The following is a 14,562-nucleotide window of genomic DNA, read 5'->3' on the forward strand; positions in this document are numbered from 1 at the left end:
CCCTTAGGCTGGAAAGATACATAACTCTCATACCACTGTAGGATCCCAAACGGTTAAATAAACAATAGATATGGAATATTTTAGCATTCTAATTGAATTACTAACAAGCCAAACATAAAACACAAGGATCTAAAAATAATATTCAACCCTTATTTATATTATAAATTGAAGAAAATAGTATATTCCCATACATTAATACTAAAGCCCCTATAATGGAATGCATGACTGTTCATCAAAAGAGAAAGAAAATACAGTGAAGCACAACCATGGACTGTCAATGGATCCACCAAAAAATTACACCGACGGGGTTTTTGTCCCTGGGATCAAACTAGAACTTGCCTCACCAAGTTCTCAATAAAGACAAAATAGATAAATAACTCAGGATTATCCGAGTGTCAAGCTCCAATCCCCCTTTATAGGCTAGACAGACTCTCTAAAAACTTTATTTTACTGTTTTCCCTCAAAAGATGAAAGCAAATACTAGGGGCCAATACCATGGTAAATACCATGGGTTAATTCTGTCCACTTCGATTATATCAAGAAAAGGGAATATCACACATTCAAACATGGATTTGACCTTGATGTCACTAGCGTTAAATGAGGCATGCGAGATTGGTTGTTTCTTTCATTTCTAGGATGTTTTGTAGTAATTTATTGTTTTTATGGTTGTGTGGTGCACACAAAAGTGGAAACTAGCTAGTAATTAATAGTATATGACCATTTGTTGATACAATTAGTACATTGAAGTACCAATTATTGAGAGAGAAACATATTGCAAAATAATGGTTCTCGACATTCTTTGGTGCCAACATAACATATCACTAATTTGGTTATGTCATACTGTTATATGTTGATGGGTCTTGTTGGTTTTTGATGCTTCAAGAAAATCAATTACAACTTATCTTTATTTGTATGTAAGTGTGTATATGTAAAGAAGGGAAATTTCTTGATTAACTTTTGAAGACATTCAATATCCAGATAACTATCCTAGATAACTGTCAGCTACAACAAACTATGTCATCCAACAAATGGCAGTTTGTCCATAGGATGGTTAAATTACTTGACTAATTTTTCTGACAACTATAACAAGCTATGTAACTTGGAAGAATAAAGTATGTAAATATTGTTAATCATTACAAGTGCATCAACGATGGTCAGACACAAATGTACTTTAAATGAGTCAAGTGGGAAGCTCGAAGAAAGTGTTGGAGAAAGAGTGTGGTCCATAAGATTTCAGAGTGGGTAGAAGTGTTAGGGAAGACTTGACTAATTTTTCTGACAACTATAACAAGCTATGTAACTTGGAAGAATAAAGTATGTAAATATTGTTAATCATTACAAGTGCATCAATGATGGTCAGACACAAATGTACTTTAAATGAGTCAAGTGGGAAGCTCGAAGAAAGTGTTGGAGAAAGAGTGTGGTCCATAAGATTTCAGAGTGGGTAGAAGTGTTAGGGAAGACCATATCAGACGGATGTGACTTATATGTGAATTGTAATTTGTGATTCTTTTGTAATGTAAGCATTAAGCGGGGGACTTAGAATTAACGCTTACAATAACATACAGGTATATTTGGTTTTTTGTTTAGATTGGGTTGTTGATATATTCTCTCTAGAATATTCTCCTAGTTTGGAATGTGTTGGATCTCATAAGCACTATCTATAGAGGCATTTTGGATTTGACATGTAATATACTAATATCGTTTTGTGTATATTTTTGAGTAATATATCTCCAAATTCAATTTCTTTGTATGTGTAATTCTTTATATGCTCAACACAAAGTTAACACATTATCTATCTATCTATCTATCTATCTATCTATCTATATGCTAATCCCAGATCTACCAAATGCTTAGAGAAATTACATTTATCTAACTACAAACATTTTTACATTTAAACAGAAAATTATAACTCAAAAAATCTAATTACTCTCGACACTTAATAAATTATATATATATATATATATATATATAAATAATATTCAACGTATCCCATAAACCTACTTCATAACACTACACTCAACAATTAAACTACTCCTATAAACCTTATAAGTTTATATTATTGTCTTTTAAAAACATGAAATTTATTATTGATTTATTTATTATCAAATTAAATATTTATAAACTATAGAGTCTACACCACGAAATTATTTCAAATTCTTCACATTTTGTCATTGAAATTACATTACCTAACCCACTATCTAATGTTATAAACTATTTAACGTGAAAGGGTACGGTTATGAAATATGATCGTGACCCCTCTCCTATTATGTTATGAGATGTTAGGCATCATTCTCGGATAGCGTGCATGCAATGTGAAGTAATAACACTTTTTACATTTCTAATCCATTCTCATCAAAATAATATCCACTCCATGTGGAATTTGTCATAACTGGTTTTGTTTTAATGGTTCATGTTGAAATTGGCAAACTGTATTGTTTTGCTTGGATGGTTTGTTCTTTTTAGTTAATGTATTTTTTTATTTATTTAATTAATGATAAATAATAATTTTTTATTGTGAATTAAAATTATAATAAAATATTTTGTAAATATTTTAATTATTTTTTATTAAAATAAATTATATTTATTAAAATTAGTGTAGTTTTTTGGATTTTTGTGTCGGAATCTGTCCGAAAATTTTCAGGTGAAATTTTGATATGTGTTATTTAAACTGTTTTGTAGTGTAATTTTTTGGATTAATTTGAGGTGAAATTTTGATGTGTGTTATTTAAAATGGTTTTTTACTATATATATGGATTCAACACCCTGAAAAACCTCTAGGGCACTTCGATTGTGCAGGGGTTACCCATCAAGCTTGTGATGCCGGATTTTAAAGAAATTAGACCAGAAAAACCCACCAGTAAAACTTGGAAAAAGTAGCACTAAAAAAAACTCGTAAAAAAATACCTAATTTTAAAATCAAAATAAATATAAAAATAATACAAATTATTGTTTACTTAATTTTATCATTATATATGGTTTTTCTAAAATAATTAATATAAATTTTTGTATATATAAATGTAACCCTTTTAAAATATAAATATATTATTAATGTAACATTAATTAATGGAATGGTTTATTTAGAAAAAATCTATATTAAAAAATAAGAAAAAATCTATATTAAAAAATAAGAAAGTGTAATTCATAATAATCTATATTAAAAAATAAGAAAGTGTAATTCATAATAATAATGATGACTAAGACTCCACTACCTAAGAGTAATATAATCTAATATGGGAAGCATTAAGGTGTACTAGGCTTAGATTGATGGTGAGTGTGTGCATTCTTAAAGCACTCCATGCAATAGGTTACTAGTCCAAATCCTAGTGACAGAGAGCCTATTAAGATAACCATTCCAACATCACTATAGTTAAAAGGTCAAGAATGTTGGTAGTGTAATAAGGAATTTGAAAAGTAGAAAGAAGGTGAGTATTAGATGGAAAATCTTGAGAAAGGTGATTCATCCCATCAGCTCATCAGAATTTGTTTTTATCTTAATAATGTTAATTTTCCTCATAATATTGGTCATGATAGTGAGATATTTTTTATTTTCAAAATTGAGGTTGATCACCTCGTATAATATCTTAGTCTCATTTTTTCTTTCTCTGAATCTTTATGGCCCCACAAATTTACCATAAACTTTAAAATAATAATATTTTTAATATTATCTCGATTTTGCAAAAAAATTCTTTATTTTTTTATTTTTTTATTTATCTTTTTACTTTTTTAATGATGTAGCCAAAACCAAGTATCTTTATGCCATTTCATCTTCAATTAGAAATTTTGGTTAAAATTATATAAAAAAACTTGCTTTAATCACAAAAATAAAATAGTCAGTATTTCTTTTAATATTAGAATTGTAAATCATCAATTATTTTTAAATAATCAAATATTAATATCATTTAATAGCCAAATATAAATACAAATAATATATATATATATATATATATATATATATATATATATATATATATACCCTACTTAATTAATATTAATAATAATTAAATACTAAAATAATAAAAGACTCCACTAACTAAGAGTAATATAATCTAATATGGGAAGCATTAAGGCCTATTAGGCTTCAGATTGATGGTGAGTGTGTGCATTCTTAAAGCACTCCATGCAATAGGTTACTAGTCCAAATCCTAGTGATAGAGAGGCTATTAAGATAACCATTCCAACATCGCTATCGTTAAAAGGTCAAGAATGTTGGTAGTGTAATAAGGAATTTGAAAAGTAGAAAGAAGGTGAGTATTAGATGGAAAATCTAAGAGAAAGGTGATTCATCCCATCAGCTTATCAGAATTTGTTTTTATCTTAATAATGTTAATTTTCCTCATAATATTGGTCATGATAGTAAGATATTTTTTATTTTCAAAATTGAGGTTGATCGCCTGGTATAATATCTTAGTCTCATTTTTTCTTTGTCTGAATCTTTATGGCCCCACAAATTTATCATAAATTTTAAAATAATAATATTTTTAATATTATCTCTATTTTACAAAAAAATTCTTTTTTTATTTTATTTTATTTATCTTTTTACTTTTTAATGATGTAGCCAAAACCAAATATCTTTACTTTTTAATGATGTAGCCAAAACCAAATATCTTTATGTCATTTCATCTTCAATTAGAAATTTTAGTTAAAATTATCTAAAAAAAACTTGCTTTAATCACAAAAATAAAATAGTCACTATTTCTTTTAATACTAGAAATGTAAATCATCAATTATTTTTAAATAATCGAATATTAATATCATTTAATAGCCAAATATAAATACAAATTTTATATATATAGATATATATATATATACCCTACGTAATTAATATTAATAATAATTAAATACTAAAATATATATATATATATATACCCTACGTAATTAATATTAATAATAATTAAATACTAAAATACTGATAGAAAATGTAAAATTAATATTTAATTACGTAGGGTGTATATATATATATATATATGACCACATTAAACGTAACATTGCAGCTATCGAATTTTTAATGTTATAGATAGTATTGAATGAAACATTTGAAATTGGAAGATAGAGTTTAAGATACTATAATAATGGAACATTAAGACTAAGACTATGATCGAGGTAATATGAATTGAATTAAACGTTGAATAATACAATTTGTTTACTTTAATTTGATATCGCCAAGAAAGTTGGGCACGTATCGAGCATCCAACACGCTAAATTCCATAAAAGAAACGATTAGGAGGAAGCAAGTTGTATTAAATTTCTGTTTTCGTATTTTAATCTGGCTTTTACCTGTCATTCTAATTGAATCTTTCTTAAGAAACAATGGACAGTGCAACTGAAAATGACAATTTAATTTATTTGTAGAAACTCGTGCACATGGCTGAAAAGTATTAGGAATGGAAGATAGAATTGTGAGGCACGCGGTTGATGATTACAGAGCTATCTACTTTTCTTCAGACTTAGACATTAACGCTGCAAGACCGATTTCTTGATTGTGTAATTGGCTAAAACTTCCTGCTAATACCACGAGCTTGTTAATTCAATCTAATATGTTCGAAAACTCAAATGTAAATAAAAATACACGAAACTAATTTTGATACCACCAAAGCCTAGCTGATCTTCTCAGAGGTGTAATGAAAGAGCTTCTGGTGCACTCTGATCATTTAGTAACTCGTCTTCTCCTTCCAGACATTCCCACACAGATGAAAGACCCTCTGGGAAAATATTGATTTCTTCATCATCGCCATTGTTTTTGGTTGAGGTATCAACCATTTCTGGGTTTAGAGGCACTGTGTCATCTTGAAACAACTCATTCAAGTATTCTTCATATATTTTTTGCAGTGTGTTTTGGCAACTGTCATGAGGCTTGTTGTTCCTGAGCGCTTTTGTCTGGGGAGGGGTGATATTGTTGTTTGCACTGGTTTGCAATTCCAAGTCATTGGAAATGTGTTTTTCTTCTGATGCAGGCTGACATTCTGAGGGCCAATCTTCAATGCATGCCCATGAGAAACAGTCCTCTGGATCCCCTTGTTGTGGCAGTTTGCTGACTTCATGCCCAAGTTCATGCATTGGGTTTATGTCAGAGAGCATTCCAGAGGAGGAGTGATCAGAATCTAGAGAGCGTTGCAAATTCTTGCAAGGAGAATTCAGATCAATGGAGGGAGAGAGCAAGACATCTTGAACATCTGAATTGGTCACTGAAGCATTTGTTATGCCAACATTTGGGTTATGAGAAAGATGGCGAGGGAAAGCGATGTATCTATTCGGCTTTGGCAGGTGGATGGGTTGGACCCCTTTGGCACCACTGGAGGAAGTGACATCTTTCTCTGTGACACAGTGCTCGATACTATCAGTTTCTTGATTTTCATTTTCCTTCATCATCCTGCGATGTTTGTGGATTTGTTCGGGAGCTGGTTTATGTGTTTTGGGGTCGATTCCTTTCATCATCAGCTTTTTGCTGAGATGTGTGTTCCAGAAATTCTTTATCTCATTATCTGTTCTGCCAGGCAATCTTCCAGCGATCAGTGACCATCTGCACACATGTAAGGCTACGTAAGAATAATCTCAAAATGATCTCTATCCATAAAATCAGCAAACGAAAAATTTGTGAAGTGTAAATGTCTATGGTGAATGAATACTCTTCATCAGTTTTTTGAAGTCAGGGGAAGGTAGTGCAAGGCCAAGTTCATAACCACTTTACAACTTAACTATTCTGTTAATGTACATAATAAAACTCAATTTATAAACCATTCAAATATTTGGTATCAGTACAAATAATATACAAATAATAGAAATATATATAGATATCAGATTAGGTGACCAGTTTAATTGATCATCACAGGGTTATAAGTATTATGTAACTATGAAATTCAAAATTCAAATTTCCAATTTTTTTCAAACAAAACTAAAAAACTTCATAACTGTGTGTCATCAGATTGTTCTGAATTTCACATCAATAAAAAATACAAAGCTATTATTCTTACACAACATAATTTTTAAGACATCAAAGTGTTATTACTCTCACACATATCACAATGAAAAAGTACTGCAAAGCTGATTTCTTTTCCATATACATTGAAAAGAGAAAGTATGAAGATTTCAGAGAAAATTACTGGAAGACACTCCTCCTTCTGAATTTTTTTTAAACGTGGTTCATTATACTAATCTAGTATTAACTAGCCAATAACAAAATTTTTAAAACATCAAATTGTTATTGTTCTCACACATATCACAATGAAGAAGTACTGCAAGGCTGATTTATTTTTCATATACATTAAAAAGAGAAAGGATGAAGATTTCAGAGAAAATTATTGGAAGATACTGAAAGGCTGATTTCTTTTTCATATACATTGATAAGAGAAAGGATGAAGATTTCAGAGAAGATTACTGGAAGATACTACTACTGCGAATTTTTTTATTTTCTAAATGTGATTCATTATATCAATCTAATATTAACTAGCAAACAACATCTATTTGCTATTTCGAAAAAATATGTAAAATACTCAGGAATATGTGAAAATTGTTATTATTCACAAACAACATCTACTTGCTATTTCGAAAAAAGTATGTGAAATACTCATGAATATGTGAAAATTGTTATTATTCACAGACAAGATGTGAGTGAGTACAATCAACTCAATGATTATGTTCAGAGCAAATCACCGCTCTGCATAACTAACCAACATACATACCGATTTCCTAAGAGTTTATGGAGACGAACTATGAGCTCTTCTTCGTCGAGAGTAATGTTTCCCCTCTTAATATCGGGCCTCAAATAATTCATCCATCGAAGCCTGCAACTTTTTCCACACCGCAGCAGACCTGCAATATCACAACAAAGTCAGCTTCACATCCAAACTTCTATTACCACACACAAGATCTGCCCCTGCAACATTCTTCATTAACAAGAAACATTCTTGTTGTTGACTCAATGGTGATTCAACAAATTTTGTATCCAAGGAAAGGATTAGTGACAACAGATCATCATTACCTGCTTTCTTGGGCAGAGCTCTCCATTGGCCTTCACCATGAGCTTCAATGTATTTTGTCAGCAGCAGATCCTCCCTAGCTGTCCATGGACCTCTGTGCAAACCAACTTTTGAACAGCATGGAGCACGGCCCATTTCCACTTGATTCCTATCTATATCCCTCTGTGCAGGGACAACCAAAAGCATGAAAAGAAGAAGGCAGACAGGCTTGTTTTCATCAGTTTGTGAGCCTTGATTCTCCCATTACAAGCTACACCAAAGGGAGGAAGAGGAATATCCCGTCACAATATCCTCCTCCTCTTAGGTATCCACGTATTCATATACACAACCTTTGAGAAGGTAAGTGAATCTATATAAGCCCAGGGAACGAAGGTGAAGCACGAGTCTCTGACAGGATCTAATTAGATATGCCCATCAGCTCTGTAATAATCATTTTAAACCAATACCATTGCTATCACATTGGATTTTTTTTGCTCCCATGCATTAAATATTGACCTTCCTATCAGCCCTTCTTTCTAACTCCATCTGCCATTCTTTTACCATATACTTTGACAGGAGAGTCGATGCCGTTTTTAACTTGGAATCAACCTAAACAATCGAATCTTGATAATATGAATCATTTGTCAAACCTAATAATACCACACACAATATACAATACTGTTGGGATTCTTCGGAGCTATGTCCAATCATTAGCGCAATACGGGGTATAATTTAGATTCCTATATTCATGACTTTGCACGTTTAGAGTCAAACCTATTTGGCACTGTAGCTCAAAGAATGAAAGGTATGCGCGTGTTCGAATGAATATGCATGTGTTTCGTAATTTCTACATTTTTCTAATCGCGAACTTGTACTCTCAGGTTCAGGTTCGGTTAGTCGCGAGCTCCTTCTCTCAGGTTAGGCGAGAAAGACAGATCAATCAGTATAAGCATTACGGATGGAAGATTCCAACTATTGTAGACCACAATAAGAAAACGCGTTGTAATACAGAAGCACGATTACTCGTAAAACATAGGCATTAAATAAAATTTATTTATTTAGTTTTTATCAAAAAAGCATTAATTAATTTATTTTTTTAACTGAAGAAATGGGATCGTTTAGATACCCTGGAAAAAGACAACACTAAGCCAACAAAATAAGTATAGACTTAAGTAAGGATGCAATAAAAGTCTAGAAGGAAAATTTCTTCACTGAAAAATATCATAGGTTAACATAACATAAATATTTAAATAGTTTATTTAAATATTTTTGAAAAGTATAAGAATATTTTACTTATATTTTTTTACTTCTAATTAATTTATATTTTATTTTTTTTATTATTATAAAATACATTATTTTTCAATTTAGAACATGATTTTTAAGTTTTAATTTTTTTTTAAAACTAGGTTGTAGAATGAGCCAACAAACTGGGTTGTAGAATGAGTCTCTTGGCTCAATGATAAAATCAAACTTCTTTCTAAAGTTTAGATTCTTGTTTAATCATAAATTTTAGATATATCTAGTTTACTAACTAACTCAATGAGCCCCTAGGTTCAATGATAAAATCAAGCTTCTTTATAAAGTTTAGATTCTTGTCTAACCATAAATTTTTGGTATATCTAGTTTACTAACTATTTTGAATATATGTCGCTTAGGTTTGAAGTTGGGCCTCACCCATATTACTCTAACTACTAATTCATGGTGATTAAAAAAAATTAATGAAATCAAATTAGTTGTGAATATAATTTTATGTATGGTCTCTTAGTACGAAAATGGAGTGGAATGTTATCTTTTCTTGTTGGTTTCATGTGTGATAAGGATCAAGGAGTAGGTTCCTCCACCTTCTTGGTGTCTTGGTTGTTGCTAAGTCATAAATTCTGAGTATATATTTGACTTATAGACTCTTAGACATACTCCTAGAATTATAATAGTACCCGTTTGATTTGATGGTGAATCTCACCTAAATTACATAATAAATTACCAATATATTTATCATCACAAAAAAAAACTAAATAAATAAATAAATTTAATTGTCAATATTATTTTAATTTGCATTAAATATAATCTCAATATATTGACATATTGGGAACCGAACTTCCATAAAGATAAATAAATAATAATTATTCTTAAATTAAGTAAATTATATATGTAACCTCAATCTGTCAATGTGTTTTAATGATAGTGTGAATGTAAATCTCAAAAGAAAAATATAACACTAAATAATAATTAATAAAAGGAAAAAAGTATTTAAACTAATGTAATTACCATCGTTATATTTTTTAATTAATAAATTAAATTATGATTATTAAAAATTAAAAATTTGAAAAAAATAATATAAATTTATTTTAATTTAATATGTATTAATAAATTTAAAAATATGATGAATATATATATATATATATATATATATATATATATATATATATATATATATTATATTTTTTATTTTTAAAAATATTATATATATAGATGAATGAAAATTTAATATAATTATTAAAGGTTATATTTATGATCTTATATATTTATAATATTTTTTTTTTCATTTTATTAATTAAAGTTTTTTAATTTATTAGAAATTTATAATATGTGTATCGAAATAACAGATTGTAGAAAGCAATACTATTATTGATGATAAATTATCTTTTGAAAGATAATATTAAAAGGAGTTTTTTTAAGTGTAATTTTTGGATTTTTTGGTCCCAGAATCTCAAAAATTTTAAAATCTTGATTTGTGTTATTTAAATTAGTTTTTTTTAATGTATATATGGATTCAACACCCTCAAACATACTGAGTAGTATCTTCATGCTAGTTCCCATCATTTCCCAGCTCAACAGTTGGGCGTTCTCAACACCCTTGCTACATGTGCCCTAAGGATCTCTGATGAAAAGAGCTTCGATAAAGATAAATCCCATCTCCCTAATGTCTTTGGTGAGAACGGTTATAGTAGACACCTTGTTCAGAAGGATTTCCTTAAAGCCTCCAAAAATGATATGATAATGAGATCTTAGATAATTATTAAGGTATTACAGACTCATGTGCATGGATTTGCCTATATTACTTAGTGCAATGGATCGATAAGATTGTGAATAACATAGACAATGAAGCAGTTAAAGAAACATAATAGACAACACACATAACACAACAAGTTTAATCTGGAGTTCATGTAAAACTCTTGGGCTACGTCTCCTGGTCCAGCCTTCAGTGGTGGCCTCTCTATTATGTCTTCAAGAGAAGAGTTTTACAAAGTGTGAGCTCAAATTGAGCCTCCACACAACAGATACAACAATAGGAGTTTTGCTTGAATCCCTCAAGCCTCTCTGAGTACACAAACTCTTTCTATTACTCTCTGTCTCTATCTTCACTCAGTCTCGGCACTGTCTACCTCTGTCTTTTGTGTTCTATCACTTTAAAACCAATCGGCGCTGTCTGTTCGTTTCCACTTCTCAGGCTCTCTGGCTCCCGACCTCTGTCTGCTTGAATCCCCTTCTGAGTGTTAGCAATCATGGCATAACATATTCAGGGATGGTGGCCACCTATTCTGCAATGGAAGGGACCATCGAGCCTTTGAAATCCCCAAGAAATAGCATTCTCTGTTTACACAGAGAAATACACTAAAAACATAGGAGAATTCGTCAAACTGCCATTTATCGGATTTGAAATATTATAAATTCTACCTTATAACTCCATCGGGTCTGCCTTTATATCACTTATCACATCTCCACCATTGATATGCGTAATCTTGATCAAACTGTTGAGATTTATTTCGGGTGGCTCATGCGTACAAGGGTTAACTGCCTGAAAAGGGTAGTTTTCTCTCTCCAGCATCTGGCCACGTGGCAGCCAGTGTATGGGCTCGGGCGGAGCCCGGCCAAAACCATTTACTGCCTATGACATGTCCAAAATCTCGCTTGTTACGAAACTCAAAATATATATGCGTGCATGTATAAACCCCTTCGAGTCCGTTTTATCGCTTTATTCTCATTTATTTTGTTTTTCGTTCGTTTAACGGAAATGTGATTTATATTGTAAAAACCCTTTTAACGAACTTGAAATATTATCAAATTTCACCCATAATCCTGTCAGGGCTATTTTCATCGCATCGACACTTTGTTCTATGTATTTCGTTTATTTAACGAAAATGCGAAATACAAAGGAAAACCCTCTTTTTCGGATCTGAAAATATATCAAATATTGTTTATAATTTTATTGGGTTCGGCTATCGCAGTCGCAGTTGTTATCAGCCACGCTCCCTTGCATTGCTCCGATTCGATATTGCGATATCGCAATCGCATATCGCTGATCCTTCGGGTCGTGGTTAAGTCCATATATATATATATATATATATATATATATATATATATATATATATATATATATATATATATATATATATATTAGCGATGCGATAGCGCGATTGAATCTGGACCGTTGATCTGCGCACATAGATCAACGGCTCTCGTTTAATCGCGCTTCCCATATAGCCACCTTTGATAGCCTCCACTGATTGCGATATGCCGATCGGATCTGGACCGTTGATCGGCCAGTTCCAACAGCTCCGGTGCATTGCTCCTTTGACCTCCGATAGGCTCTGTTTTTCTTGCTTTCTCTATGTTTTTTATTCCCGATAGTGTAATCCACCTTTTTTTAAAGGTTTTCTTTATGTGACCTTATTGTGTATGCCTTTGTTATATCTGATGACAAGATGAAACTGTTGTAGAAAATCCATCCCCCTATAGTGTCTTGATTGCTGCAATTTAGTTTGTGAGGGAAAATATTGAAGTGGTTGATGATCAGTATGTATAACTGTTCCTTTGCCTAATAGGCATGTTTCCAGTTTTTCACACTCTGCACTAATGCATACAATTCTTTATCATATGTGGGATAATTAACTAAAGTAGAATTAAATGTCTCAGAGTGATAGCATATGGGTTTACCATGTTGCATCAACATTTCTCCCATGACATATTCAGTGGCATCTGTTTCAATCTCAAATGGTCTTTGAAGATCTAGTAATGCTAGTAATAGTGTTGTACTAATTTTTTCTTTCAAGGTGTCGAAGGCTTTCTACTGTTTGCCTCCCCAATGAAACACCTTGTTCAATCTTGTCAAAGCATGTAAGGGAGCTGCAATCAAGGAAAAGTTAGCAATAAACTTTCTCCAATATTGTGCTGCTCCTAGGAAGCTCCTAACCTCTGTAGCAGATTTGGGTTTACGCCAGTTCACAATGACTTCAAACTTAGAGGGATCTATCTTCAATTCACCACCCCCTACAATATGACCCAAATAATTTAAAGATGTTTTGCCAAATTCACATTTTGATAACTTAACATAGAGATTTTCTCTTTTCAAAACATCTAGAGTCTACTTTACATGCTTCAAATGTTCTTCCCATGTTTTAATGAAAACAAGAATGTCATCTAAATATACAATTACAAAATCATTAATAAAAGGTCTAAGCACATCATTCATAACTCTCATGAAAGTGGCAAGAGCATTAGTTAAGCCAAAAGACATAACTAGCCATTCATACAGCCCTTGCTTTGTTTTGAAAGTAGTCTTCCATACATCTTGTTCTGCTACTCTGACCTGATGATAGCCACTATGCAAGTCCAACTTGGAAAAGTAAACTGCTTCTTTCAACTGATCTAATAGATCATCTATGCAAGGAAGAGGATAATGATTCTTGATCGTTATTTTATTCAGTGCTCTGTAATCAATGCACATTCTCCACAAACCATCTTTCTTTCTCACTGACACAATTGGAGATCCACATGGTGATGTGCTTGGCCTTCTAAACCCTTTAGCAAGCAACTCTTGTACCTGCTTCTTGATCTCTTCATTCTCTAAAGCGGATAACCTGTACATTCCGATGTTAGGCAAGGGAGCATCTTGCTGCAAATGAATATCATGTACAATGTCACTTTTAGGTGGCAGACCTTTAGGTTCTTGAAATAGGATATCATATTCTGAAACAACTTTTTCTAAATCAGCTTTCTGTTTAGCATCATAGCCTTCAAATGCATTGGTCTTATTAGGGGTTTTTTCCTTTAAAACCATTAGTAAAAATTGCTTGCATGAATTTACAATTCTTTTCATCTGCCTTGAGTTTATGAGAGTGTAGTTATTTTTGAGCTGATGAGCTCTTACAATATATTCTATTCCATATTTTGTGAGTTGATACTTATTTTTGGTTCTATATAAAATGGCTTTTCTATCATACAAGTAAGGACTTCCTAAAACAATACCACATATATCCTGGGGAACTATATCTAACTCAACCTCATCTACAAAAGTTGACCCAATAGCAAAAGGTTACATTGTCTAGTCACTTGTAGCTTTGCTTTATCACATACCCAACGTAATGGATATGGCTTCTTGTGAGGTGTTGTTAGTAAGCCCAACTTCTTTACAATTGTTTTAGAAATCAAGTTTACTTGTGAACCACTATCAAATAAAGTATCAATCTTTTGATGCTTGGAAATAACTCTAATATGAAAAAGCTCATGTCTTTTCCTCTCATTATCTTCATTATCAATAGATTGTGCAGAATTACTTGTAGATGCTTCATAATTTTTACCTTTTATACCTGTGGTTGTGACTGTTATT

At 31.4% G+C, this 14,562-nt stretch overlaps 1 protein-coding gene across 1 annotated transcript; it reads right to left on the reverse strand.

The window, feature by feature from the left end:
* Window positions 1-5,311: 5,311 nt before the first annotated feature.
* LOC149219461 (uncharacterized) lies at window positions 5,312-8,340 on the reverse strand. Its single transcript, XM_089382596.1, has 3 exons — window positions 7,979-8,340; window positions 7,680-7,809; window positions 5,312-6,520 (listed from the first exon to the last, which is right to left on the reverse strand). The coding sequence occupies exons 1-3, from the start codon at window positions 8,160-8,162 to the stop codon at window positions 5,611-5,613; spliced, it is 1,224 nt and encodes a 407-aa protein (XP_089238722.1). The 5' UTR covers window positions 8,163-8,340; the 3' UTR covers window positions 5,312-5,610.
* Between the last annotated feature and the right edge of the window lie 6,222 nt (window positions 8,341-14,562).

The sequence above is a fragment of the Pinus tabuliformis genome, chromosome Q (genome assembly GCF_031772625.1).
Source record: "Pinus tabuliformis cultivar Carrire ecotype Pingquan chromosome Q, CPIR1, whole genome shotgun sequence".
Lineage (NCBI taxonomy): Eukaryota > Viridiplantae > Streptophyta > Pinopsida > Pinales > Pinaceae > Pinus > Pinus tabuliformis.